General features: G+C 42.2%; 2 protein-coding genes across 5 annotated transcripts; one reads left to right on the forward strand and one right to left on the reverse strand.

Moving 5' to 3' along the window:
• Positions 1 to 635: 635 nt before the first annotated feature.
• On the reverse strand, positions 636 to 3,937 carry ATP5MK (ATP synthase membrane subunit k). Of its 2 annotated transcripts, XM_042863761.1 has the most exons (5): positions 3,851 to 3,924; positions 3,297 to 3,330; positions 2,064 to 2,161; positions 1,886 to 1,981; positions 636 to 1,015 (listed from the first exon to the last, which is right to left on the reverse strand). In XM_042863761.1, the coding sequence occupies exons 3-4, from the start codon at positions 2,148 to 2,150 to the stop codon at positions 1,889 to 1,891; spliced, it is 180 nt and encodes a 59-aa protein (XP_042719695.1). In that variant the 5' UTR covers positions 2,151 to 2,161; positions 3,297 to 3,330; positions 3,851 to 3,924; the 3' UTR covers positions 636 to 1,015; positions 1,886 to 1,888. The 2 variants fall into 2 exon arrangements, with proteins under 2 accessions (XP_042719695.1, XP_042719694.1); XM_042863760.1 differs by lacking the exon at positions 3,297 to 3,330 and having other exon boundaries at positions 3,851 to 3,937.
• A 116-nt stretch (positions 3,938 to 4,053) lies between these two features.
• On the forward strand, positions 4,054 to 27,485 carry PDCD11 (programmed cell death 11). 3 transcript variants are annotated; one of them, XM_042863849.1, is made up of 36 exons: positions 4,054 to 4,099; positions 4,517 to 4,634; positions 5,184 to 5,315; positions 5,490 to 5,657; positions 6,545 to 6,706; positions 7,338 to 7,461; positions 7,823 to 8,004; positions 8,553 to 8,660; positions 9,124 to 9,330; positions 9,653 to 9,777; positions 10,460 to 10,520; positions 11,033 to 11,179; positions 11,307 to 11,558; positions 11,817 to 11,960; positions 12,618 to 12,818; positions 13,382 to 13,552; positions 13,937 to 14,156; positions 15,260 to 15,412; positions 16,051 to 16,166; positions 16,328 to 16,851; positions 17,339 to 17,401; positions 17,797 to 17,893; positions 18,401 to 18,490; positions 18,810 to 18,912; positions 19,439 to 19,616; positions 20,317 to 20,373; positions 21,630 to 21,752; positions 22,032 to 22,154; positions 22,341 to 22,551; positions 22,959 to 23,081; positions 23,233 to 23,382; positions 24,413 to 24,657; positions 25,297 to 25,465; positions 25,750 to 25,903; positions 26,295 to 26,460; positions 27,047 to 27,485. In XM_042863849.1, the coding sequence occupies exons 2-36, from the start codon at positions 4,527 to 4,529 to the stop codon at positions 27,216 to 27,218; spliced, it is 5,529 nt and encodes a 1,842-aa protein (XP_042719783.1). In that variant the 5' UTR covers positions 4,054 to 4,099; positions 4,517 to 4,526; the 3' UTR covers positions 27,219 to 27,485. The 3 variants fall into 3 exon arrangements, with proteins under 3 accessions (XP_042719783.1, XP_042719785.1, XP_042719784.1); XM_042863851.1 differs by having other exon boundaries at positions 4,066 to 4,087; XM_042863850.1 differs by lacking the exon at positions 4,054 to 4,099 and adding an exon at positions 4,171 to 4,239.
• Positions 27,486 to 27,874: the final 389 nt, after the last annotated feature.

Here is a 27,874-nt window from a genome sequence, read left to right on the forward strand (position 1 = left end):
GTTGATGACTAGTTGTTTAACTTACATTTAGTTCTGACTGTGTGGGATACATTTTAGCCAATTGGATACAAAAGTCAAAAAGGACAGAGGCTGTTGATGGGAACAGGACAGAAAGACTAGTTTTATGCAGAAGGATGGCTTTAATAATAAATTAAGGCTGGAGGGAGAACATGAGAACCTTGTGTAATTTCCTCTGACCTACACTTTTTGCCAGCAGTCATGCTTACCTCCTAAGTTTAGGGCTTTTTGTCTCCTACTTTTGCATCCCAGGTCCCACGTTCAACCCTTGTTGCTGGTGACCTGCCAAAAAGCACTGTGCTGTGTAACCACCTCCATTGAAGGAAATGAATTTTGCTGAATTTTGTTGTAGAAAGACGGGGTAGAGAGCATGATATACCAGCTTTAGGGGTGGGCAGAGAGCTGGCTGCATATACAAGTCAACAAGTCAACTAAGGATCACACTATGTTGGGATGCTTTCACTCAAAACCAGAAAGATTCTATGCAAAATACAGGCAACAGAGGCTACAGCTGACTGCTGTTGTGCACTGCATTATCATTAATGAAGTAATGGTTTCCATGTAAGTTAGTAGCTGGAAGTGTTAAAAAAAAAAAAAAAGTAACCAGCACAACCAAGTATTGCAAGCCAGGCAAGTTTACTGATGTCCACTATGACACTCAGCAACACAGATGCTCTGCGCAGCTGTAAGCTCTGTGCTTGTTAAGATCGTGCTGCTGAGATCTTCCCTAGATTACTACTAAGTGCTCAGGAGGATGTGTTACAACAACAGATGAGATCAGGAATATAATATATATAATGAATACTCAGGAAAGAGTCAGCTACTCCATCTCCACTACAGATGATTTTTGAAATAGGAAGAAAGTACCCCACTTCTGCTTCTTTGCACCATGTCACATTTTCAATAAAGCAAATAATTGTTTATATTTTATTAGCCACCACAGGACATCAGTCTCCTTTAAAATGACACAGATTGGTGCTTCAGACATGCCAAAAACCTGCCAAGAGATGAGAGAGCAAACATATTAGTACCGCTGTGCAAGGCTTGCTATTTGAGCATCATCCCTTCCCACAGTCCAAACAGTTTTACATAAAAGCAGGCAAATTTCAACATTAAAAAAAAGGAAGTAGTGTCCCTTTATCATAAACAGTAGTAATAAGCTGAAGCTTATTGTTTTCTACCCATTTTGCAGGCTGTGAGGACAACACAAAGATTTTTTCAAAATGCCATTTCAGTGAAAATGTATTTGAAAGTGGACTATGTATTGTAACACTTGGTTTTTGCTACATAAGAACAAGCTCAACCACTTCCCTATAGTCCTTGCCTACTCAGCTCTCAGTGCACTGTGTATAGGGCTCCTCTTCTCTGTTCAAAAGGTCTTAATGCAGCGCTAATCTCCTCATAGAATTCTCAGATACAGTTAATATCTAAGTCATTACCTATTACTTTATTTCAATACTCAAAGCAGTAGTAGCAATAGTTATTTTTTACAGCAAAAGGATAAATCACAGGCACACACTGTGTAGGCAAAACCTGACACACCTAGATGCAACATCCATCCATTCCTCCTTCCTTGCTTACTCTGCATGAGGATCCCTAACCCTGTTTGGCATGTCTGAAGAATAAAAAGAACAGCAGTAACCCATGATTTCTGTAGACCCCAGTAATGACCTAATTTGTTCAGAAGGCCCCCTCCTCCCGCCCCCTCCAAATTACTCTATAACATAATTAAGTCTTAAAATTGTGCACAGAATTCACATGCCTGTGCTTCTTCTCCTAATTATGTTTTGTTATTAGCAGTTTCTTTGTCACTCTTTCTTCCTGAGTTGGAATTGAACCATTTTCTGGAAGAAAACTGGCCGCTTACCATTTATTTATCTGCCACAGCAGGAGTTTTCTTTTTAGGTCTGAGCTTGAAATACAAGACGAGCATTGCAATGCCTGTATACGTTGCTATTACATACTGTAAAAAGAAAAGTTTACTGTCAGTCTAAAACTCAGAAAAAACATTATTACCAGACTAGAAAAATTGTCACGATACGTACATTCCTCCTGCCTGTGATGGTGTAGGAATTGAAGTACTTCTGAAATCCAGTGAACTGGTGTTGAGATCCTGAGTCATGGCCAGCCATGGTTGCTGGTTCTAACAAGCAATACAAGACAGTTAATACGTTTTACAGTCAGTTGGACAGGATCAATAGAAGATCAAACTGATCTCCATGCTGTACCTAGTTCTTCCACTGACAGAACTATTACAATGTTTTCAGAACATTTAACAGACTAGATATACACTGAAGAATGGGCATATTCAGAGCACTGCATCTTTAAAGGCAAGAAAATAAGGGGCTTTGAAAAGGAGAGCACTTCAGACTTTCCAGAGTTCATTTAACAGAAATTAAATACGTAAAAAGTAGTCTGTATGATGATAACAACATAAAGGAATATTCCTAAAAGAAACAAACCACCCAAACTGCTATTCCTGCCTACACAACCATCCAGTACAATTTTCTAGCACTTGTTCTGGAATTTACAACACTTTATTAAAATAACTCATCCTAAGCTCAGCTGGGGAATAGCTTCAGCTGCACGTCCAGAAGCTCTGCAGTGACCTGATTCAGGCAAGACCACTGTGCCATTTTGCAATTCAAAATGCTGCATTGCAACTTTCATACTATATTAGAATACAAATGTTTCGTCATTAAAACCTGCTCTGCTCACAGATGCACATTACTATTGTATTTTACTTGACCAGACTGGGCAAAAATACATATTTCTACTCAGTTTTCAGCTATACCAGCAAGCCAGTTGAGGCAACTATAGGACCTTACAAGTGTTTTCACAGATACAGTGAAATCACCAAGCATGAGAGCACGCCTTTGCATTTTGTCTGCACCTAGACCAAAATCCCAGGTCTGCTGCACGAAGTCAGTTAGCACAACAGCCTACCAAACATACAGGAGCATACTTGCAGAATCACTCAGTAGTTGATGCTGGCACCTCTAGAGATCATACAGTCCAACCCCAACCTTTTCAAAACAGGGTCACTCATGGACTGGTCATTAGATTTTTGAGCATCTCCGGAGATGGAGGCTCCACAAATGCCCTGGAGAGCCTGTTTCAGTATCTGACCTTCCTTACAGCACAAGAGGTTTTAATGCTTAGAGGTATATTTTCTAAGAGTATCCTTCTCTTATGCTTAAGGAAGTCATATTTAAGACAGATACTTGTTTACTTTATACCTCAGCTCAAAGGAAGTACACGTGCCGCACACTACCTACCAAGCTTAGCAGAGATGCTGAAGCCCCTGGCACCCTGTAAAATAGATACAGAGAATGGCTGTAGCTGGTTCTGCATTCGTGAACACAATCCTTGCACAAACCCGGCCCTGTAACACCTCTGCTATGCAGACTGAGATGCCTGCCTGCATTCAGCTGAGGGTGAAACAGTGAAGACCCTCAAAGAAACCTCCCCAGACATTTGCAGTAGACGACGTGGAAAGCCAACCTCATCTTTGATTTACACAAGACCAAAGCAAAACCCTGCAGAAGAGTCACTGGGAACTTTCCAAGGGCGGCTCGGACCCCAGACAGCGCAATGCAAGCTTTCCTTTTCAGAAGAACTCCCTGCTCTCGGCCTGCCCCTCACAGATGCTGCCTCGACACGGGCCGGAGCTGAGCGGCTGAAGGTCGCGGGCACCCTTGAGAATAACCATAGCTCAACACCACGTACAGCCACCCTCCCACCCATTGGCAAAGTCCACCAGAAAGAGCAGGAAACAGAAACCCACACTCAAGCCAGACAGGCTCCCTCCCACCACAGCTGCCACAACTACCTCGGCTGCCTCCTTCCTCACCGCCTCGCTCTGCCCTTCTTCAGTGCCCTCCCACAAGATGGCGGCAGCCCAGCTGCGCGCGCAGCCACCAATCCGCACGCTGATTGGTTGTCCACGGAAGCAGGACGCCCCCCTCCCGGCCTAGAGGACGGCCCGCCGCTTCCGCCCGCCCTTTGACATTTGACCTTCTCCTGGAGTACCGCTTCCGGGGGCGCGCGGAGAGCCGGCGCACGTGAGGTTTGGAGTGGTGTGAGTGGTGGCTTTGAGGCTGGGCCTGGGGTGGGGAGTCCGGGTCTCTGTGGGCTGAGCGGTGCGGTCTGTGCCAGTGACTGCGGAAGGTGTTTGCTGCTTACCGCGCCTCGCTGGACTTTCATTGTACGCTTCCGTAGGTAAAGAGGCGTTCGGTATTTGACAGACGGCTTTAAATGTGATTAATTAGCGATAAGGCACGTGTTTAGATGGCCCTTGTAATGCTTCAGCGTAGTGAAACGTCAAATACGTTGTGAGTTTTTTGTTTTTCCTCACTGACCGCCTGGGAAGCAGCTATCTGGATTTTTTTCGTAGTTTCTTGGATAATTCAGTCTTACACATTTTCAATGTCAGATCTAACAAGAAACAAGTCTAACAGCTGCATGTTTAACTTCTGTTTTGTCATTTGCTCTATAGAAGTGCAGGTATGGCATCCATAGAAGAAAACTTTCCTCGAGGGGGAATCCAGAAGAAGCCCACAGAGACTACAGGAAAAAAAACAAAACCAAAGTTTGAGCAGGATAACTTGTTTGATGTATGTCAAGAGTTCCATTCACTGTCAGAATATGACCTAAAATTCTTCCTGTCCCTTACTTCTATAGTAACCTCTAGAAAAGACTTCTACGAAGAGATAACTGCTGTCATCCTCCTTGCTTCTGATCTCTTAAAGATCCCAGCTATCTGATACATGTTGAATGGGATGTCAGGGACGTGCAGTGAAGATTACCAGAAGATGTTGTACAAGCATCTGGTGCTGAGATACTTGCATTGTTCCACTAGAGTTGTTGCATGCAGACAAACTAAATTTGGTCTTCCTCTGTTCCGTGGAGCATGGTGCAGTTTGCTTTTACTGCTTCTCTCTGCTCCTGTGATTCACAGTTTTATAAAAGATTGGTCTCAGCTTAAAAGGGGATATTTTAAAAGACTCCCATGAAGGCCTATAGAAATTAACATGCTTATTTCATTTTTTCTCCAATCTCATGTTTTCATCTAACTTTATTCCTGACAGTTGAGTTATGCCTTAACATGATGTTCATCTTGTTATCTACTTTTATTCTTTTCCTCTACTTATAATCTAATTCAGATTCACCATGAAGAACAAACACAGAAAAGAAAAAGGAGCGAAGGGGATCATAGGAAGCAGAAAAAATTCAAGGCAGACAAAAAGGCTCCTGCTAAAGACATTGCTGTTAGTGTTGAACCACTCACAATTCAGGTTTGTGGATAAATGTTTTATTTTGTGTGTCTCTCCCTTAATGACCTTGGTAAAAAATTTGTGTTTTCCCTCATTAAAACCTGTAACATACAGCAGGAATTCAGGATGTCTACCACACTATTATCACTGACTTGCCAAGGTAACCACTGTGTGCTGTTCTTTCTGTTTTCCCAGGAGCTCTGTGAGGGGATGCTGCTCCTTGGTTGTATAAAAGAGGTAACTGTCTTTGAGCTTGTCATCAGCTTGCCCAATGGACTTACGGGATTTGTCCCAGTCACGCAGATCAGTGACGCCTACAGTGAATTGTTGAGCAAGCAAGTGACCCAAGGAGAGCTGCTGGAGGTGAGACTGTGGGTCAGGGCTGTGATTTCTGTCTGGGACCTAGGGGAGAAAATAAGTCAGAATCAAACTGAAGACTTGCTTAGGAGCCTAGTTTCTGGTGTCTTACAGATAGCTGAAGTTTGATTGCCTGCAGCAACTTAGCCTTGGTTAAATATTGCATGAACTTCATAGACAGCCTGTTAAACTTGGATAGATTTGTGCTTTCTTTTTGCTGCTGTAGTTAAATACTGATCCTTGGCTGTAGGCAGTTAAATGAGGAAGCTAATTAAATGGTTGGAAGATGATGTGAGGATGCCAGTGTCTCACAGAGAGCTTGGAGAGAATAGTGTGGTCCTTATAATATTGTGGTGTTTCTGCATACAGAGTCCTGCTGCATAGTGCTAATGTATATTTTCTCTGAGCCCAGCTATTTCAAACTATATTTTCAGTTTCCTGATAATGCAGCTTCTTGGAAAGAAAGAGGATGGAGTAACCTGCTACTCTGTCTATCCAGTGTCAGCTCTCCCTAAGTTGTTGTGGAATATGCGATGTGCTGGATGCTAGCCACTTAGTGGTGATGTTTTTCTTTGTCAAAGAGGGTGGTGAGGTTGGTGTCTCACTCTGAAGATGTACTTTGGTCCTCAGCTGCAACATCTTGGCTCTGTCCTGCCTGGTATTTCTATTTAAGTAAAGCTTAGCAGACTTTCCAGTATGTCTCTGCCTCTATATTGAGATTGTGGTGTTTGTGATATTTCCTGCCTTTTATTGTAGTGTTGTCAGAGATCGAGGACTTTCCTATAGGATTTTTATTTCAAAAAACTCATTCAGTAACTGTTTCTGGCCTTCTTGCATGAATTAATGTTGTTGTATTTATACGCCTCCTTACTTTTGATCATGTTTCTGGGCAGGATTTGAATTCTCTCTCAGACCTGTACTCTCCAGGGATGTTGGTCAGATGCGCTGTGACCAGTGTTGAGAAAAGTGCCGACGGACGTCGAAGTATCAAGTTGTCCATCAACCCTAAAAATGTCAACAGGGGTCTGAATGCATCAGCACTAACATCAGGCATGGTATGTGTTCACAGCCTTTCTAGCCTTTTGAGGTGCTTCTTGCAGTGCATGAGTGGAACTCCTCTGTCCTTGTATGCTATCAGAACAGAACAGGCAGCTGCTGCCTCCAGAGGAATAGACCTGGGAGGAGAGGTCAATATTGGATTTTGGTTATGTTCTTACAGGCTGTCACCCATGAAACCATTCACCTGATTTTTATTTATTTATTTTTTTTATTTGGGCAAATTATGCAGTTACTTCTCTCTGCATAAGTTTGTTCTTTATTTAACAGCCTATCTCTTAGAGGTGCTTGGTTGTTTAATTTTGGTGTTTCCAGCTTTATGATTGCAGGTTTGTGTCTGCAGTTAGAGCACCTGCTGTAGTTGAGCATTCCATTTTTATTTTCATGCTACTTGTCCATTAACTCCAAACATACATACATAGCTGGACAAGGATAGAGTTCAGACTCCCATTGTCAGGTGAGCTATCTAGTAAGAAAGAATGTTGCATTTGTTCTTTGCTCTGCAAAACTGTTCTCTGGCCTCATAAAACAAGTGAGTACTTGTGTGGTAAATCTCTCCTCAGAGGTGCATTCTCTGCAGATGCAGCTGTTTCTTCACGTTACTGAATTGCAATGCTTCCCTCCCAACAGCTGCTCTCTGGATTTGTGTCTAGTGTAGAAGACCATGGCTACCTCATTGATATTGGAGTCAGAGGGACTCATGCTTTCCTTCCTCATCAGAAAGCCCGAAGTTACATCAAAGCAGTCAAGAAAGGTATGTAGTATTACAGTAAAAGCTGCTGAAGTTAAAATAGATGTGGAGAATGAAAGGGATTGAAGCTCGCTGTATCTGTGGTGTTAGTGCTCCTCAGTGAGCGCTGGGACATGATGGAGTCTTTGCAAATTGTTGAAAACAGCAGTGGCTGATAAGCAAAAAGCCACTAGGTTCCCTGTTTTCTGCCAGACCATGTTGTTGTTCCAAGCCCTCTGACCCTTGCTGGCTGTAGACCTCACTTTGGTGAGGTCTTTTAGCTTCTTAAAATAGAAGGAACTCTGAAAAAGCTTTGGAGGAAACTACGAAAGGGAATTCCTTAGTGTTCCTGGAAGGGAATTTATGCTGTGGCTTGCCTTTGTAGGGTCTGACTTGAAAATAGGGCAGAGCCTGAACTGCCTCATTGAGGAAGTAAAGAATGAGGGAAGAGTGGTCCGTTTGTCTGCTGATCGATCAGAGGTTTCTGCATCCATTGCAACAGAGCAACAGAACTGGACACTCTCTAATCTACTGCCAGGGCTGGTGGTAAAAGCTCGAGTGCAGAAGGTAAGCTGTGTTTTTGTTTGTGGGTTATTTTCTTTTTCATTATTCTTTTTTGGGCCTTCCTGAAGAGATAAAGGTTTAAGTGGACATGGTAGTTGGTAAGCTGGAAAACTCTGTGTTTGGGTTCAGTTACACAAAAAGAGCAGACACTGTTTTCAGCAAGGTGCTCCCGGTGGTTTCACCTAAGGTTTGATCTTTGCCATGCTTCTGATACTGTGAGTACAAAGTCTTTGGCCAGGAGATGGCAATAAACCATGGAGAAGAACAGGATGATTTTTTTTCTGTGGTCTATGCCTAGGAAAGTATTTAACACTGTTGCAGCACTCTCAGAGTAAGGACAATGTAGGGGAAAATCTGAAGGATTGTTTTTACAAAACTGTAGAAAACAGAGTTGTTAGCAGTTGCCTATTTTGATGTGCTTGTTTAGTGCAAGGTGACTTCTTGTGAAATGTGTGAATTGCTCTCTGTTTCTGAAAACCAATTGACTTCTTAATTATTTTTTTTTAATTATTTTTTTTCATCTTCACGTATAATTTCCTTCACCCTTCTAGGTGGCTCCACTGGGTATCAGTCTGACCTTTCTGTCTTCCTTCACTGGCATTGTGGATTTCATGCATGTGGACCCAGAGAAATCCACAAATTATTCTCCAAACCAAGTGGTAAGGAAGAGGATGAAGCCTGGCTGGAATTATTATGTTGCTTACAACATCTGTTATCTTCTTCAGCAGCATTTTGAGGAAGGGTGTTTTTCAGTGGAATCTTTTCTGTCTTATCTTTCATTTGAATTATTATCATAGCTGCTTTAGGGCTGTAAAGAGCATAGCCATTCCTGGGGTAAATGGAAGACTTGTTTGGAAAGCACGAGAGACTTGTGAATGGTGGCAAATGAGTTCTGTGGTTGTCTTCTGCTCATTGCATTGGTACCAGACTAGGCCATAAACAACGAATGAATGCAACAAAAACCCTGATCTATGGAACTGTTGAAGCTGAGAAGATGTTAAGTGTTCATATGTGAGCAGAGTTCAGGCATCAAACGTAATGTCTAAAAACCACAAGCAATATGACATCCTTCAGTTTGGTATGTATAGTGATGTTATACTGATAACAAACATCATCTTCTAGGTGAAGGCCTGCATCCTCTCTACCCACCCCACCTCCAAGGTGGTGCATCTTACTCTGCGGCAGGCCTTCCTGCACCCTGGAGGATCCCCAAACCAGCTCTCCAATGATCGCATGGGGGCCGTAGTGGAAGAGTCTACAGTGAAGGCTTTCTACAAGCAGTTTGGTGCTGTCTTTGAGCTCGATGATGGCATGCTTGCATTTGCACGAGTAGGTACCGGGGCAGTGAAAGAAACTCCTTCAGAGATCTCTTAGCCTCTTGGGGAAGGAAATTAAGATTAAGTTTTATTTCCTACCTTAGTGTTCTTTGTGAGACAAATAAACATATCAAGATAATGTGGAAGGTGTTGGCTAAATGCAGCCTCCCCTGTTTGGGTTGGGATGTAAGTGAATTGTTGCACAAGAGCTAATACAAGTTGCTGCCTGAAGGGTGCGTTAGAAGAATGATTTTTGTCAGCTGCTACTACTTCAAGCTAAGGGCCATACAAGTGTTGCCATTTTCCAAACACTAAATTCCCATTTGTTTTTCTAGTTGAAACATCTATCAAAAACCAGAAAGTCTTTTAAACCTGCAGCATTCAAGGCTGGATGTAAGCATAAGTGTCGGATCATTGACTACAGCCTGATGGATGAGATGTGCATAGTATCTCTGAAGCAGTAAGTTTTACAGACTCTTCTAGTAAATTTGGTTGAAGGATCAGAAGGGTTTGGTCAGTGTGGAGAGTTTTGTGGAACTGGAACTTGCCATTTGAGGTTTTTAGCTTTTATCTGTATTGTATCATGTCAGGTTGTGTGGATATCACATTGCTCTTATCCTAACTGTGGGAACATATACATACGTACATATATATATACATATATGTATATATAACATACACATACATATATATATACATGTATATATATGGTGGGCTATAGCCCAGAGAGATTAAATGACTTCTGCTGTGGTCATGTCAGAAGACAGTAACTGAGCAAAAAGCTGAACCTTGGTCTTCCAAGTCCCAGCCCATTTTGCTTCTCCCTCTTAGTATTTCTATCTATGGCTTTAGGCAGTGCAGGTTATGGGTTCTCTTTCCATGCAGCCATGCCTGGTGGTTGTCACCAGGAATGGAAACTGGTGAACCTCCCTGACCTTTATCCAGAGTGCTGTCTTGCAAGGTGGGTCACTTGGTGTAAAGCACAAAACTTTGGTGATGTAGAGTGTTGGGTATGTGTGGTATAAAGGATACTTTGGAGAAAGTGAAAAGGATATTGTTTCCTCTTATCCTGGCTTTTTTTTTTTCTTTTTTTTTCTTTTAAGTTGCCTGACAGGTCACCTCTTGTTCTCTCTCTTTCCTAGTCAAATTATTGAAGCTCGTTTCCTGCGATACCAAGATATTCACACGGGGGATGTCATGCAGGTGAGCTCCTGAAGCACTGATGCTATGCAGCAGTTATGCTTAGAGAAATTATCTAGATAGTGTACATTTTTCTTTCTGCTTAATGTGTATATTCATTCAATTCCTGATCCAGACTTGTGGTAGGTAGAGTAAGAAGAAAAACTAAGGACTTCAATATCAAAGTGTGCTACTCGTCTTTCTCTGTTTTGTTCAGCTTTTTGTTAATGGTGGCAAGGCAATCACAGTCATTCTTACGTTTGTGTCATGGTGTGTTGGTTGTATCTCTGGAAACAGTTCCAGTTTACCAGAGTTGATAGGAATTCTACAGAAGTAGACTGTTTAGGTTGTAAAACAGCATTATGCAATGTGTAACATGTGTATTAATTTGGTGTGGGTTAGACTATGATTTCATTCTATGTAGCTTGTCAAATTTCGTAATAGTATGTGGTGCAGTGTCCAAATTGCTTCTTACCTGTGCATAGCCTACTTTTCATGCTGAATTTACTGATCATTTTCTCTCTTTTGGTCTCTAGGGCAAAGTAGTGTCTCTGAAACCCATTGGGATGCATGTGAAAGTTGCTGATGGAATTAAAGGGCTTGTGCCATCCATACATCTTGCTGATGTGATCCTGAAGCAGCCTGAGAAGAAGTACAGCGTAGGAGATGAAGTCAGGTGTCGGGTGAGAGCTGCTTGAAAGGACCTCCAGCTGCTTTAAATGGCTGTATTTCATTCTGACTACTTAGCTGCTGTGTTGGTTGGAGAACGGCAGAATGCTTTTTGAACCTTGTTTTACTCTGCTTTTGTAGGTATTAGAGTGCAATCCTGCAGAAAAGAAGCTATTCCTTACTTTAAAGAAAACTCTTGTGCAATCAAAGCTTCCAGTCCTCTCCAGTTATGAAGATGCAGAACCAGGTCTGATCACACATGGCTTTGTGGTGTGTGCAAGGGAATTTGGCTGCATTGTGAAGTTCTACAATGATGTCAAAGGTCTGGTACCCAAGAATGAGCTGAGCTCAGAGCCCATATCTTGTCCAGATAAAGTCTTCCATGACGGCCAGGTAATTAATTTACCTATGTCAAGCCTTGTGTGAATGGATGCAAAAGAGAAATCTGCAATTGTGAGTTGGCTTTGATTTGAGTTTTTTCTTGGAGAAACCAAGTACACCAAGAGGTGTTCACCTTTCTGTTAGGGTAGTAGTTAGCCTCATCTGTTTAAATGGAAAAGAGACAGCTCTTCTTTGACTATCTCACATAGCTTTTTCTTTTTCCCACGGTGTGTGGTTTCCTTATTTGTTTTTGTTTTGTTTTTGCTATAGGTTGTTAAAGTAATGGTCTTAAAATGTGAGCCCCAGCAGGGAAGACTCTTGCTGTCCTTCAGGTTATCAAGCAGGCCTGTTCCTGAAGGCAGAACTGAGTGTACTCCAAAGAAGAAACAGGAAGTGAAATATCAAATAGGAGAGGTATTGAATTCAATGACTATTCCTTTTTTTGTCTCTAAGTGTTCTCTAAAAAAAATCTGTAATCGCTTTGAGCAACTCTGCTTCAAAGAAAAGCTGCTGGAGGTCGGGAACCAGCGTTAAGTATGCATTTCTTATTTTGCAGTCAGATCAAAAACAAGGTCTGTGTTGTCAGAGGTCAGGATAAAGGAAACCCAGGACAGTCTTCTAGGAGGTGCCAAATAATACTTTTGCTCCTTGATGAAGTTCTTTTTCTTCTGGGTGCTGTTAATGTTCACTCCAAAAGCAGCTGATTTTGCACTTCAGAGAAATGTTTCTTAAATGCTTGCCTGTTGTATTGTGGAAAGAACAGCTTCCAACACCGTATGGATGTTACTGTTGCAGGAACATGACAGTTGTTGTTTTTAAATTATGATGAAATGATTCCCTTCACCCTTCAGACAGAAAGTGATAACCAAGAGAGTCTCTGTAGTCTTTGATTTTGCTGGGAACTGGGAATTGCTTTTGTTTTACCATCAGAGCTGGCGTGCTTCTGAGGCTCAGTCCTGTTGATGCGAGATTCTCTCTTGCATGGCTGGGAGGCCTTGTCAAAAACCATCATTTGGTACCTGTGCATACTTCAAAGGGACTTTTATATCACTCTATTTCTTCTCTTTTCAGATGGTTGATGTGAAAATCTTGAAGAAGAATGAGAATGGGCTCGAGGTTTCTATCTTAGAAGATGGAGATGATGTGATAGCCTGGCTTCCTACAGTGCACCTCTCTGACTTCGTTGCTAACTCTAAGCTCCTGTGGCATTGCCTTCAAGAGGGAGATGTCTTGCCCAGAGTTATGTGCCTGAGTGACAAGGGGGACCGTATTGTATCCTTTGTTATTTCAACAAATCAAATGAGGGTGATGGAGGACAAGAAAAAAAATATAAATCTGTTAAAAATCTGGAGTATCTGCAACAAACAAAATATTTGCTAGTTAATCTGTTGAAGCAGAAGTGCCTATTGATGCTTCAGAGAGCTACTATAATTTGCTGGTTGAGTGATGCTCTGCTGCTGCTAGAATCCCATTGAGATGAGGATTTGGTTGTGAAATTGCTGAGCTTCCCAAACAGCTTCTGGAAATCAGTGTTAATCTTCTCGTAACCTTAGAAAAAATGTTGCAGTTTTTATACCAAAAGGAGGAACTTAAATATTAGGAAGTTTTCAATTCAGTTGGACGAAGCATGCATCATTAATGCTGAGTAACTTAAGAGATAGTGTTTGTTAAATTTTAGTGTAGGGAGATCAATATGACAACTGAAATTGCAGGAATTTGGGCTTCTGTACTGCTTAGTGTGTAAAAAGTGCTGTAGCTGAGTGGCTAGCAGCATCGAGAGACTGGCATCAGGCTCCTTTTATTCATCTTCCCGTTTTTCCTAACTGTCTATTCAGATCTTGTGCAGGAAGTCTGCAGTGATGTCTGCTGTACAGGAAGAGCAAGTTGTGAGGAGTTTCTCTGAAATCCAGCCTGGGGTGCTGCTGACTGGTTATGTGAGGAAGGTTATGCCCTTTGGAGTGTTTGTGGAGTTCCCCTTTGGTGTGACAGGACTGGCACCTAAAGTAGTAAGTCGTGCATTCACTTGACTTCAGAAAACAGCATGGGTGTAATCATCAGGAAAGGCTGAAACACAGTTTTTAAGCAAGGCTGGAGGGAGCAGTACGACTGGGGGTCCTGTGTTTGGACAGCTTCCTCACAGTGTGGTAAATGCTGCCCTTATGTTTGCGTTTTAATTCACTTGCCAAATGAAGTAAAGGACATTATTCAATCAGAGATTTCAAGTAACTTCAGTAATTGATTTTAATTGACAGCTTTTTGTTAATTTGGCTAATTTCACTTGGTATTTTCATTAAGTCTTAACTGAAACCCTTCTCTCGAAAAGCACCGCCAATGTCTGGCAGTTAGCAGCTGCGTCCAATAATCCTTGCCACTTTGTTTCCTCTGCACAGAGCATGAGTGACAAGTTTGTGACAGACACCAAGGACCACTTTGTGGTGGGACAGACTGTAATTGCAAAGGTGATGAGCATTGATGAGGAGAAGCAGCGTGTGCTCCTCAATCTGAAGGTGTCGGAGTGCAGCTCTGGTGATTCAGCTGCAGAGAGCTTTTCACTGCTGAGTCAATACTTCAAGGAGATGGAGGAAATCAAGAACTTGTTGAGGAGAAGAGGTAAAAGATTGCATATGTTCTGCCAAAGAGGATCTTATCTTAAAAAAAAGGTCTTCAGATGAACAAAAAAGAAAACTTTGTTTTGTAATGAAAGAAGTTCAAGCAGAGATTTGGCTTTTAAGAGGAGCTGTATTCCAGCTGGAATTAGAGCTGTAACAGGACCAAGAATCTCTTTTCACTTGAGTCTGCTAGGTTTCTTACATTGATTTGGAGTTGAAACTTGAAAAGTGAGGGTATAAGTAGATGAACCTTAAGGCCACTATACCTGAAGAGTAATGAAGATGCAGTGGAACCAGTAGATGGGTGTCTCAGAAGAGTCTGCAAAGGTGAAAATGAAACAGGCCAGGGTGAGATTGGATTCTCTGTGGACCAAAGCCTTTTTCCATCATTGGGGATGTTTTTTTTTTTTTTTTTTTTTAGAGTGAAAATTTGTAATTGATTTATGAATCAGTCTAAAAGTAAAGGAACTGGGGCATCTAGTAGCACTGATTTCACAGTTGTATCATACAAATAGTTGTCTGTTTTCTTTGAATCTGGCAGTGGTTAATTTTTTGCGCTGGATGCTCTTTCATTATAAGATCCTTAGCATACTCACCCAATTTCTGTGCTCAGTAATCAGATGTTAAACTTCACAGGGCTTATGGATATACGAATATTGTGCCAAGCTCTGAAACTTTTCTAATGTTTGAACAGAGTTGTAAGCATGTAGTTTTTCCTTTTTTTTCTTCTTCTTTTTTTTTTTTTTAAATGGAAAAATGACTCTTGGAAGAACTGACTCATGGAAGTCCTGAAGGAGTTTTTCTGTGTGCCTGGGTGAATGGCTGCAATGTACAGCGAAGCAAAACAGTGACTAAACTTGTTTTTTTTTTTTTTTTTCTGGAGTTATCAGATCCTTAATGTCGTGAAATTTTCTGCTTTCTTTAGATCATAGCATTTACATGTTTGTATTTATTTGTACTTACTTAACAGATCCAGGAACCTAAACTGTGTTTTCTGCTGTGGAGGATATAAATGGATATAAATGTTTGTTTGTGCTGTTCTAAGGAAATGTGAAAATATTTTATTAAGAAATCAACTTGCCAACATTTCTTGTCTTTTTCTAGAGGAGTCCGGCTTGGCCCAGAGCTTTTGTGAGCTGGTGCCTGGGAAGGAGCTGCAGCTGGTTGTGCAGGATGTGACAGAGGATGGCTCAGCACTCTTCAGTGGCAGCTGTGTCAGAGGCTGGACTGTAACAGCTACTCGCTACCACTTGGGAGGTAGGGGTCCTTTCTTTGCTTGCTTTGGGTTTCACTCATGTAGTATGAAGCCTCCATCTTGGAATTAGTTATTCGGGAGAGGAATCAACCTGGTAGGGATCTAACCAGAGCAGGGACAACTCAAAGTTTAGTTTACCTTTCTGCTATCTCACTTGAGTAACTTAGTTACAACTAGCAGCTAAGTAGTCTTTTTATCACTGCAGTTTTTACGAGTTAAACTTGATCCAGAGGTGACTGTATGGGGCTGCTGAATCACGGCCTGAACCTCTGATTGACCACCTGAGGCGAGCAATGAGTCAGCCACGGGAGCACAGATGAAGGCAATTCACCTGTGCTGCAGGAAGGGGTGGAGCCTGACTCCACCTCTCCTAGACCCATTTAAGAGCTGACTGCCAGTGCAGGAGGATCTCTTCTGGAGATCCACTCCACCGGAGTTTCCTATGTGAGCCCGGGATAGGGTGACTGTCCTTTTCTGCTCTAGTATGATAATTACATAAGCCAAGCTCTCGAATATACTATATCGTCTGTATATTCATTGATGGTACAGGTGACCCTTCCTGCCTGCCACGTGCTACAGGCTAAGTTACTCAAAGTTCTTTACTGTCATCAGGAGACAACCTCTTTGTTCTTGTTTGTAGGCAAAAAAGTCGTTCATGGTGAGAAAGCAAAGGGACTGGTTCTTCATGTGGATGCCATCGCATCCAAGGTGCATGTTTCTCTTCGAGAAGAACTCTTAAAAAAAAGAGCCAAGCAAGTAGGTGTTCAGTTTTAATGTTTCTGTTCCTGTGTCACACCTTAGGGGAATAATGAATTTTGAGTGGGGGGAGGCCTTTTCCTTCCTTTAGAGCTGCAGGAGATCGAGTAAAGGGAATCAAAATCTCAGCAAGGGATGTCATTATCTCCATTTCTGTTTAGCGGCTCACAAAGAACTCCCAGCACCCTGCCATTGTGCAGCACATCACAGAAGAGTTTGCCATCGTGTCTCTGTTGGACTCAGGCTGGCTGGCAGCTGTCCCCATAGCCTCTCACTTCAATGATACCTTCCGCTTTGACTCAGAAAAAATGAAGGTGGGACAGAGAATCTATGCAACCTTAAAAATGGTGAAGGCAAACGATCTTGGATTTGTGTTAGCAGTACAAGACCCAACGAAGAAGAATGTTTTTGTAAGGGACCGGAAAGAGTCTGAGACAGCCTTAGAGGAGACGCTTGCTGCTGCTGTGAAACACTCTCTTTCCCTGGGTGATATCGTTACTGGTACTGTTAAATCTGTCAAACCAACCCACGTCACAGTTGCTATTGATGACAAATTGACGGGTTCAATCCATGCATCCCAGATTCTGGATGAAGTGCCCATACACTCTTTTCCAACGTACACTTTGAAAGCTGGACAGAAGGTGACTGCCCGGGTCATTGGAGGCAGAGATGTGAACACTCACAGGTGGGAAAATAAGCACCTAATATCACTGACATTAGGGGAATGTGAAAGGTCAAAGAATGGCTTTAATTCAAATGGTCTAGGCTGTTCTCTTTGTTACCAGATGCTGTTGTGGCTATCCTTTCTGGAGTAGTGGAGAACCTCAGGAAATCTGCAGTTATATTTTATCTCAGACCCATGTTGCAGTGCATCAACTCTTTCTACCTCTGTCACTGGTTTTGTCTTGAGTGTAGATTGCAAGAAGGATGTCTAATCTTTTAAGGTCCAGCAGAAACCTTAAATGCAAGCAGAACTTGGTTCCCGAGATTAAATTTGCTTAAATACTTTGGGTACCTAAATTGCCACTGAAATAGTACTAGGACGGCTAAAACAGAAAGGCCTTTATAGTTTTAAGGAGCTTACAGTTGTTTTTCAGCAGTGCAGAAGGGAGTACGGGTGACTGGGATGTGGTGAAGTAATGAGAAACTTTGATCCTATTTGTATTCTTTAGGTACCTGCCCATCACCCATCCACACTTCACACGATCTGTTCCAGAGCTCAGCATTCGACCAAGGTAAGTGTTGGTCTTTGTATTGTCTATACACCCTTTCCAGACCTTGTATCCATGTAGCTTCCCTGTATTGTTACATTCCTTTTGGGAATGAGCTCACCCATTCAGTAGTAAGGAGCTTTACGCACAGTATAGCATAACATCTTGCTCATTTTTTCACCCTAACTTAGATCTGTTAACTGTATGCTGTGAAATGCACACCATGTCCTTTTAATGTCCTTGTGCTGCTAGTCTGAATCGTGGTATGTCCCATCATATTGAAAAGATTTCCCCTCTTAAGCCCAAAGAAATTGTCACACTAACATTAACTTGCCACAGTTTCTTGGGTTTCTAATTCCTATCTGCATTGCTAGGACCAAACCTCCTAACCAGTATCCTCTTTCTTTGTTTGTGAACAGTGAAATAGAAGGGAAAGTTGAAACAGTGAGAGATGACACCCATGAGAAACTTGGACCCTACAACATTGGACAGACGGTCACCTGTTTTGTGAGGAAGGTGAGGTCAGAGTCTTCCTAAGAAGTGTGCTAGGAGGAGACAGCAGGTGGAGGTAACCCCAGGGGCTTTAGCTTAAACCTATGAACAAGCTGACACTACCAGATTCTTAATTAACCACGAGAGTGGCCCTTGCAAAGCATAGTGTCTTATGAGAAGACTAGAGAGAAGGTGCACTTTTCTGTATTTGAGAGAATTAAGTTGACTGGTGGTCTTAAACATGCTGGTTTGTTGCCAGCAGTTGTTTCCTTCCCTGCAATCTAGCAAAACAGCCTTTGATAAATTATTTATGCCACCAGCACTAAGTATGCTCTCTGCTGATCCTTTCTGTGTGCTTGCACGTGAATCACAGCAGCATTAAGAATGGATCTGAAATAACCGTTTTTGTTTGATGCAGGCGCCAAGGCTTAAGTATTCCTTTCTAGCCTTGAAAATTAGTGAGCCCACTGAAGAAGGGGTGTCATTCACCAAAGGTCTCATGCTGTTTTTGGCTGTTTACTGTCTTTTCAGTATAATATCGTGAAAAACTGGCTGGAGGTAGAAGTGACCCCTGAGATTCGAGGAAGAGTTCCTCGTCTGCTGCTGTCTCTGAACACCAAGGTAAGAGGCTATTACAGATAAGCTACACAATTTTCTTCTTTGTATGTCTGCAGGTGACTGCCATTGACACTTCTGACATCCATGTGAACTCAGTGCAGTGACATGCCCTTCAGGCATAACTGCCCTCAGTGATGAGTATGATGCCTGAAGCTCGTTCAGTCTGGGTTTACTGAGCCACTGGGGGAAAGCTGAGCTATCTGTCATGGGAACGCATCAAAGATGCGTTTGGAAACTTTAAAGCTTCATAGGAGTGTACACAAGTCAATGCTGTGCAAAGCTTCTTTTCTGGTAATAGGTGGAAATCTGTCTTCCCTTTCAGGTCTTAAAACATCCAGAAAAGAACTTCAAAAATGGCCAAGCGTTATCTGCTACAGTGACTGGAACAGATGCCACCGAAACAAACCTCTTCTTGTCACTGACAGGTAAGGTGGAGCCTTAACAACAGGACACAAATAAATATAATGCTTTCCTCAGAATTGGACCTTCACTGACCTCCTCAGTGAAGGAAGCTATTACACTTGAGAGCCGAGCTGTAGCTCCTTGTAAAATGGAGCTAACTCCTTGGACCCCGACCCAGATGTAGCAGTGTGCAAGGCGAGAGGTGTCAAATCTTTGAGGAACTGCTTACCTACTGTCTCAGACAGAAATCCTATCTGAAGCACATATGAATATATTCCTTTCTGACCACAAAAATGAGGTGGTACATCTGCCAATATCTCTAAGTTATTCTGAATGTTGTAACTGTGCAGTTAAGGATCTCATCTCTGCTCTCATGACGAGCTTGTTGCTGTAGACTGAGAGAGCACAGACTGCACCTTGCCAGAAGCTAGTGGGTTTGGTGTGTGACCTATGCAACTAAAACCAGCCTCACTGGCTCAGTAGCCCTGTTACTTTTGTTACATGCTTTTAGAGTATTATGAGGACTTTTCCTTCCTTTGCCTTTTCCAGGAATTCAGTCACTGGAACCAGGTACCAACACTGTAGGCGTGGTAGCAAAAATGATTCCTCACATTGGTTTGACCATCACTCTGCCAGGTGGGAAGACTGGCAAAGTCAGTATCTTTCACCTAAGCGATAAATACACAGAGAGTCCTCTGAGTGACTTCAAAATTGGCAAAGTTGTCAGGTCAGTAACTTCTGTTATTCTTTGTTTTTCGAGCAACAAGGCTTAGAAATATATTCCTATCTGGTGACAGTTTTTTCACTACCATAAGATGATGATAGATCTGTAAGGTTCAGCTTGTTGCTAAGATGTAATGCTTACTTTTTAGGTTGTCTGTTTAGAAGAGAAGGCTATAACCTCGTATGTGTTTGGCTGAAACATCACTTTTCAGGAATGAGAAAGCCCCTTTTGATTGCCTTCTTGGACTGTCATTTGAGAGAAGATAATCTTCTAGTTTAGCTGATGATGGGGTTGAGGGAGATCAGTTATCCCAGCTCTGGTATAGTTCTGTGTGCTATTTGGCAAACCAGTTGCCTTTAATTTGTAATGTTTGAGTAATAGCCTTTCTCTACTGCACAAACTTGTTGGGAATGCTGGAGGGTGAAACAAGTCAAGCAATTCAGCTGTAACAATCGTCAGTTCTTTTATGCTTCTAATAGAGACTAGGTACAGCAAATAGACTTGTTTCAAAATGCCCTTCAGACAGTGTCATGAACTTTTCTGTCATGCTGCTTTGTGTTAGGCAATGAATACTCTAAGGGACAGAGTGTTTTTTTTCCATCTGGAGCTTCATTGTACTGGTGAAAATATCTGTTTCCATGTGTGTCTTTATTTAAGGGTAAAAAATAATCCCTTTGTTTCCTCCCTTCATTCTCCTATGCAGATGTTGCATCCTCTCCAATGAGAATGGCAAAATCCAGTTATCTCTTCGGCAGTCCAGGTTGGTCTCTTCCCTTCAAACTATCTCCTACCAGTGAGGGAAAAAAAGATGTGAAATCCAGTTACTGTTGCTTTGTATAGTTCATTGTGAAGTGTTCAGAAGACAAGAGCTAGATTTATTTATTTTCTGTAAAGGATGAGTCTTGTTTCCTGTATATCAACAAGGCTGCAATGTCTGACATTTAATGTAGAGCTGATAAAAAGTGTTCAGGTGGCATTTTTATTTCTCACTGTTTATAGATTTGATTTGACAACTATTTTTGTTTAGGAAGAAAGAAAAAGTTCCTTCCTGGAATTTGCAATTCAAAATATGTTACTTGCAGTGTTCAGCTGCATTTTAACCATTTTGGGTAAAGAACAGAGTGTGCTAAATGCCTTCTGTAAAAACGGAGCCTCTTGTGTTGTCTTCTCTGTACAACAAAAGTATGCAAACTGTGTTGGAATGAACTATCTTAAAAACAAAGCAGGAGAGGAAAAAAAAAACAACCACGGCCATTCTTGCACAAAACTTCAGACAGAATTTTGCATTTTACATTTTTTTTTTAGTGTCAGAGTAAGCCATGCTGATCTATTCATAGAATTATAGAATATCCTGAGATGGAAGTGGCCCACAAGGATTATTGCATCCAGCTTCTGGCTCCACATAAGACCTCCCAAAATTCAAATTCTGTGTCCTCGAATGTTGTCCAAACAGTGCTGCTGTCAGCTTGGTGCTGTGACTGCTGCCCCGAAGAGCCTGTTCTGGTGCCTGACCACCTCTGAGTGAGGAGCCTTTCTCTGCTCCCAGCCTGACCTCTCTTGGCCCAGCTTCATACCATTCCTTTCAGTTCTGTTCCTGTCACCAGAGAGCAGAGATCAGTGCCTGCTCCTCTGCTCCCCCCATAAGGAAGTTGAACAAACCAGCTGACCTAGGTGCTCCTCATGCATCCTGCCCTGTAGACCCTTCATTATCTTTGTTGCCCTCCTTTGGACATTCTGTTACAGTTTTATATCCTATTTAAATTGTGGTGCCCCAGATTTGTTCTGTTTGACTCTATATCTGTAGCACCACATCTGTTCTCTAATGCTGTGTGTAACTTGGCAAAGATGCAGATAGCCAATTAGTGCATTTGAATTAAGTGAAAGATGTTTTTCTGGTATGTTTTCCAGAACATACTAGCTGTTCTTAATGCCGATTTCTTTGCTTAATACCTAGAGCAGAATGTGGTACTCTCAAATGAATGAGTGCTTTACTTTTTTACCTCTCTTTTCTTCTAGATTAAACCCCAAGAACAGCAGCAAAGTGGAGGACGCTGAAATAACAAGTATTAAGGATGTTAAAAAAGGCCAGCTATTGAGAGGCTATGTCAAATCAGTTACTCCATCAGGTGTATTCTTTGGGTGAGCAGCGAAATAAAAATATACTGGGAAGTGGGGGGTCTTGGCAAACTCTGTATGTACGGTTCTGGAGTCTTTAAGGGGGTGTCAGATGTAGTTTTATGTTGCAAAATGACATTCTGATTTCTGAGATTAAATTTATTGCTACATTCCTGAGCCTGTGAAATTGAAATATGGAAAACTTGAGTGATACTGTACAGAACTTGTGGTTCCACAGATAGAGTGATTGTTCTTTTTCTCTTCTGTTATGGACCATTTATTTACGTGTTTTCTTCTTCTCAGCTTGTCTGCTTCTCTTCTGGGCCGAATTCTGTTCCAGAATGTTTCCCCTTACTTTGTACAGAAACACTCCTTATATGAGAAATACCTGCCAGAGGGAAAGCTGCTCACTGCCAAGGTCCTTGAGTAAGTCCAAGATTCTTGAAAAAGGGCTCTTAATTAGTAGGAGGGAGATGAGGTAGGAAGTGGGAATAGAAGGAGGGACAGTAAAATGTCAGAAGATTATTGGGAGTAGCTCAGATAATTGCAGTCATCTTAAATGTTTTTATGATTATTTTCTTCTCTCTCATTGCTCCTGGCAACGCTCTGAAGTGTAAATAAAAACGAAAATCATGTTGAGCTCTCTCTCCTGCCTGAGGACACTGAGATGCCAAGCGTCTTGCCTGAATCCCTAGGCTTACCACGCTATGGTGCAGAGGAAGAGAAAAGAGAGGAAGAGAAAAGAGAAGAAGATAACAAGGAGAAGAAGGAAAAGGTTAAGAGGAAGAGAAAACAGAGAAGAGTGAATTCTGAGAGTGAGCAGGTATGGATGTGATTGCTCAGGATATGCTAAAGGACTTGTTTAGCCCAGATAATGACTGAAGATCCTCTGGGGTCGGGAATTCAAGCAGGGGAAAAAAATTATTAAATTTCATTGGAGATCTGTAAAGATGAGAAACTTTACAGTTTGGAGTTTACTGGAGTTTACTGAATGAGCAGCCCATCTATGTTGCTTGTGTGAGCTGTAATATTGATTTTGCCAACAGATGTAGGTGAGCATGATTTTATTCGTTTCTATTATATGAGAGCACAGTGGGGGAAGTTGTGCCAGGGCACTGTCCTTTCTCTGCCACCAGACTCATTACTGTGGCTTCAGAATTGTCTGTAAGACCATTGTCTATAAGACTCCAGCTGTCTTCGTTCACCATGTGCTCATTTCCTTCGTTGCAGGAAGCAAAGCCAAAAAAAAGGAAGCTTTCTCCAGCAGATGAAAATGACAGTGGAATTGAAGTGTATTATCGGGAAGAAGAGGATGGTGACCAGGAGGGAGAGGCAGCTGAGGAGAAATCTAAGGTGAGAAGTTGGAAGGAGAGCTGTTTGCAAGTGGGAGAAGCCAATGGTAGGCTGTCACAGTAGGCCTACCAAACAACCAGCATCTGTCTCTGATTTCAGTGTAAAATCTTAAGATTAAAACCTAGAATGTGCTCTGTTTTCCTCCAAGCAGATAAAGAAATGTGGTGAATTTCCCAGGCTGCAAGTTTCCACAGGCTTCACCTGGGATGAGGACATAAATGCACTGGAAGTGCCTGTACTGAATCAGAAGGAAGAGAGCTCAGAGAGTGAGGAGGAGGAGGAGGAAAATCTGCAGTCTAAGGTACTGTGTGCTGGTATCACCTGCACAGGAGGCGCCACATGGTGGCCATCACGTGTTGTCTTGATACTTGCATGTCTGATTGTCTGGGAGCAAAGCCTCTTAACCCAAAGGATGATCTCTGGTGACTAATACAGAAATTCCTTAACTACACCGAGTGCTGGGTTTAGCAGCAGGTAATCTCTGAAGCAGAGAAGAAAAGTAGGGATTCTCACATAGACATGTAAAAAAAAATATATATGATCAAACACTTTAATGAAGTTAAAATACTTGTTCTTGATTTCATCTTTTTTTTTTTTTTTAAATATTGCTCTAAATTTAGAGGAAAGCCTGGAGATGGAAAATGTTGTCAAATTACAGCCCTCTTAGAATACAAAAAAGTGCTTCTTTATACTGTGATTAAGATTTTTTTTTTTTTAGGAGGCTGTTTCAATATGAGCAATCCAGCAAAATTGGAAACAAGCTCATGAAATGCTTTCATATTTACTCTTCAGGATTTCCTGTCCCTCAAAACTTACCTTTTCAGAGGCTACAAATGGCAGATATTTTGCCTAAGGTGTAGTTGCCTTGTACTGAGAATTATGCTGTTATTTATTTCTAGTTTAGACCTGAGTAACCCTGGTGATCCAGCAACGTACCCCAGACTTGCACAATTTCTCCCCATGTGTCCTGGATCTTTAGAGTGGAAGATGGTGGCGAATGCCAGCCTGAGGGGTTGAGGTTAAGGAAGAAAAGCAAGGGTGGATGTGAAAGTGTGGATCCTGCAGTTGGGATGCAAGGCTAATGAAGCGCTTTCAGCTCTTGATGTATTTCATTAAAAGAAATCAGATTTAATGTAGCTCTTCTTTTTTTGGAGCTATGAACTACGTTTGTGTGGAGGGTAAGGGTGTTGTTCTCCTCCTCCCTGAAAAGATTGGCCCCTTTTCTTGAGAAACCTGCCTAGCCTTGGACGTATTGGGGTCTGGCTGTGCTTTAGCTGGGCCTGCCTATTCTGACATACAGTATCTATTCTTTCCTAATCCTTCATCAAAAGAAACAAACAAAGAAGGAGAAGGAGCTGGAGAAGCAGAAGAAGGAGAAAGAGCTATGCAAATTAGAGGCAGCCCTGATGGACCCGAGTCGTCAGCCCCAATCAGCAGATGATTTTGACCGTCTGGTGCTGAGTAGTCCCAACAGCTCCATCCTCTGGCTGCAGTATATGGCTTTCCACCTCCAGGCTACTGAGATTGAGAAGGCCAGAGCTGTGGCAGAGAGAGCACTTAAAACAATCTGTTTCAGGTAATAGTGGAGCTTTGCCTTTCTTTGCCACACAGAATAATTAATGGCACGTTAATGGTGCTGGAAGAAGAACGCTGGTAGCGCCATCAGTGTGTTGTGTGCATGTGAAGTGGGAAGCTCTGTTTCAGTGAGCTCAGAAGAATTAAATGGTAGCAATTGTCGGCTGGCCCTTTGAAGGTATGATGTGAGTCACTACGCTTGGCCTGCAGCTGGATTGCTGCAGCTTGTGGGTGCAGTAGCTCCCCAGGGTATCACTGAGTACACAGACGTACCTCTGAGCAGTTGGAAGGGTTTGGAAAAGTGTAATGCTGTTTGTGATGTCCATAAATGAAGTAATGAAATAAACTGTGAAAATCGCGTTACCCATTCCATAGGGCTACACCCTTGGGTATTAAAGCATCTCCACAGCCTGGTGAAGTTCATTGTGTTCCCCTGAATTATCCTTGTGGTTTCTAGTTACAAACAACAGTGATCAAAAGCTGTAGGATGAAACAACTGCTGTGCTTATTCTAAGAGTGGTTTTTCACTTGTCTTGATAACGTGATGCAAGTCAGCAAGTCTTTGGGTGGCTTGCAAAAAGCTGATGTGCTGATGTAGGCTGATAAAAGGCTGTATGTTCTTGTTCGTATCTGCTTTAAGGGAAGAACAAGAGAAGCTGAATGTCTGGGTTGCTCTTCTAAACTTGGAGAACATGTATGGTACTGAGGAGACACTGATGAAGGTCTTTGAGAGAGCTGTTCAGTACAATGAACCTCTGAAAGTCTTCCAGCATCTGTGTGATATCTATGCCAGTTCTGAGAAGTACAAGGTGAGATTGTGCAAGCACTTCCCGGGCAACTATCCTGTTCTGTCATGTCAGTAAACCACCAGCTCTGGCTGTGTAAGCTTCTGGTTCTCTGATGTTAGCCCTGTCCTGTTCCTAGCTGGGATTAATAGTTGTTGTTGGCATCAGACGAAGAACTATTGGTACTTACTTCTCACAAATGTTCAGAGACACCTGGGCCAGGAGCAAGAGTTTCATGAGCGAGAGTTTAATGAGCTATAGGGCTTTGTTATGAATCTGTGTGATCTAACCCAACTTTGCCATTCCAGCAAGCAGAAGAATTGTATCACACAATGCTGAGGCGTTTCCGTCAGGAAAAATCAGTGTGGCTGAAGTATGCCTCTTTCCTCCTGAAGCAAGGCCAGACTGAAGCTACACACAGGCTTTTGGAGCGTGCTCTCAAGGCTCTGCCCACCAAAGAACGTAAGCACTCGTTGCCAATCATCACTTGGACTATGCATTTATAGGTCTCCAGTAGATGGGCTGCCTTCTGCATGTGTCTGCATGTGGCAGTGATTATAATAAGTGAAAACTGCAGCCAGATAGTGTTGAATCTGCTTTCCTTGACTGTAAGAGGAGGGGGAATTTCAGCCTGGATAACAATAGTAAAGCCTGTTGTAAAACAAACAAAAGTTAAATTGCAGCTCCTTCACTCTGACCCTCCACCTTGGACCAGAATCACTTTACACTCATCTCTGAACAGAGATGATGCTGTCTCTGTGCTTGCCATTTCTGTGTAATTATAACTCAATTTGTGTCCCTTCATAGGAAAGAGGGCTGCTGTGATCCCCTAACATGTCATTACTTGTTCCAGATGTGGATGTCATTTCAAGGTTTGCACAGTTGGAGTTCCGTTTTGGTGACCCAGAACATGCCAAGGCCCTTTTTGAGAGCACCCTCAACAGCTACCCGAAGCGAACAGATATCTGGTCCATCTACATGGACATCATGATCAAACAAGGCAGCCAGAAGGAAGTACGGTGAGTTGTGCTATAGGTGGCTGGGAAAAAGGACAGTGTAGTGCTTAGGGTAACACCTGAAAAGAGCGCAAGTGCCTTGCAACATGGTACTGCCAAGGGCCTCCCAGAGCAAAGGAGAATTTGTATCTCATAGAGAAAGAAAACAGCAAAAGCTTGTCCTCCCCAGGTCTGGGAAGACTCCAAGGAGATCTGCATGGCAGAGTTAGTGATTAATAGTAAGGAGTGACCTGCAGAACAAAAACTAGAGGGCTTTCAGTAAGGTTCAGCTCTTTTATCTCTTGTAGCATGAAACTAAGGAGAATGGTCTCTTTTTTGTTGAGATGACAAAAGGAAGTTCAGCTTCTCACACTGTAGATCCAGCTGCAGGCATTTCATGAACGTCGGGTCAAATGCAATGGCTAGATCTTAGTGTAAACTGTCTAATGAAGAAGGCTTCCGCTTTAGGGCTATCACCAGTTCTCATGAACCTCTTTCTTGAGGCACTGGGTTGTGTCTCCTATGAGTTTCTGTGCTTTACTCAATGTACAGGGCTTGTGTTGAGTGCTGTCACCAACATAGCAATCTGAATCACTTCGGTTTCTTGCAGGGACATCTTTGAGAGGGTCATACACCTGAACTTAGCACCAAAGAAGATGAAATTCTTCTTTAAGCGCTACCTGGATTATGAAAAGAAGTATGGTACAACAGAAACTGTCATGGCTGTTAAGACAGCAGCACTGGAGTATGTAGAGGCCAAGAGTTCCCTTGCTGACACCTAAACACAGCACAAGTAAAAGCAGAGAGATTCCACTCTCCATTGCAAAGTGGGAACTGAGAGGTGTGGAGTTTCCATGGACAGTGAATTTCTGAAGAGCATTGGTCTATGACCAAACTGAAGTAGAAAGATCAAAGAATCTAAAGCTTACAGATGTTTCCAGCTTTGTCTGAATGTTACAAATAATCTTTGTTGATGACTAAAGACAGTTTTATGTACAGATTGTTTTATAATCAATATAAACATCGCTCCTACCTGGTCTGCATTCCTATGGAAATGGTGCTGTTGTGGTTCACTGTGTTTAGGTACAGTGTGTTAATGATTTCTTTCTCCGGCAAGATAGCAGAGAAGAATCTTGCCTTTCACTTTTTTTGATACTTTGATTAACCTGAAGTTCTTTCATGCTTCTAACAATTGACAGAGCAATGTGGAATTGTGTGGATGAGGTTGGGAGTGACTGCTGGAAATTATCTGATTCAAACCCTTGCTCAAAGCAGGGTCAGCTAGAGTAGGTTGCCTGGGGCTGCATGCAGTTCCAGGGATGGAGATGCCACAGACTCTCTGGAAACCTGTTCTGGTGTTTGACTACGTTCACAGATTTAAAAAAAAAAAAAAAAAGTAAAATGAGGGTATTTTCTTACATTTAAATAGAATATCTTA

The sequence above is a fragment of the Lagopus leucura genome, unplaced genomic scaffold (assembly GCF_019238085.1).
Source record: "Lagopus leucura isolate 7727_CA_CO unplaced genomic scaffold, USGS_WTPT01 Super-Scaffold_741, whole genome shotgun sequence".
Classification (NCBI taxonomy): domain Eukaryota; kingdom Metazoa; phylum Chordata; class Aves; order Galliformes; family Phasianidae; genus Lagopus; species Lagopus leucura.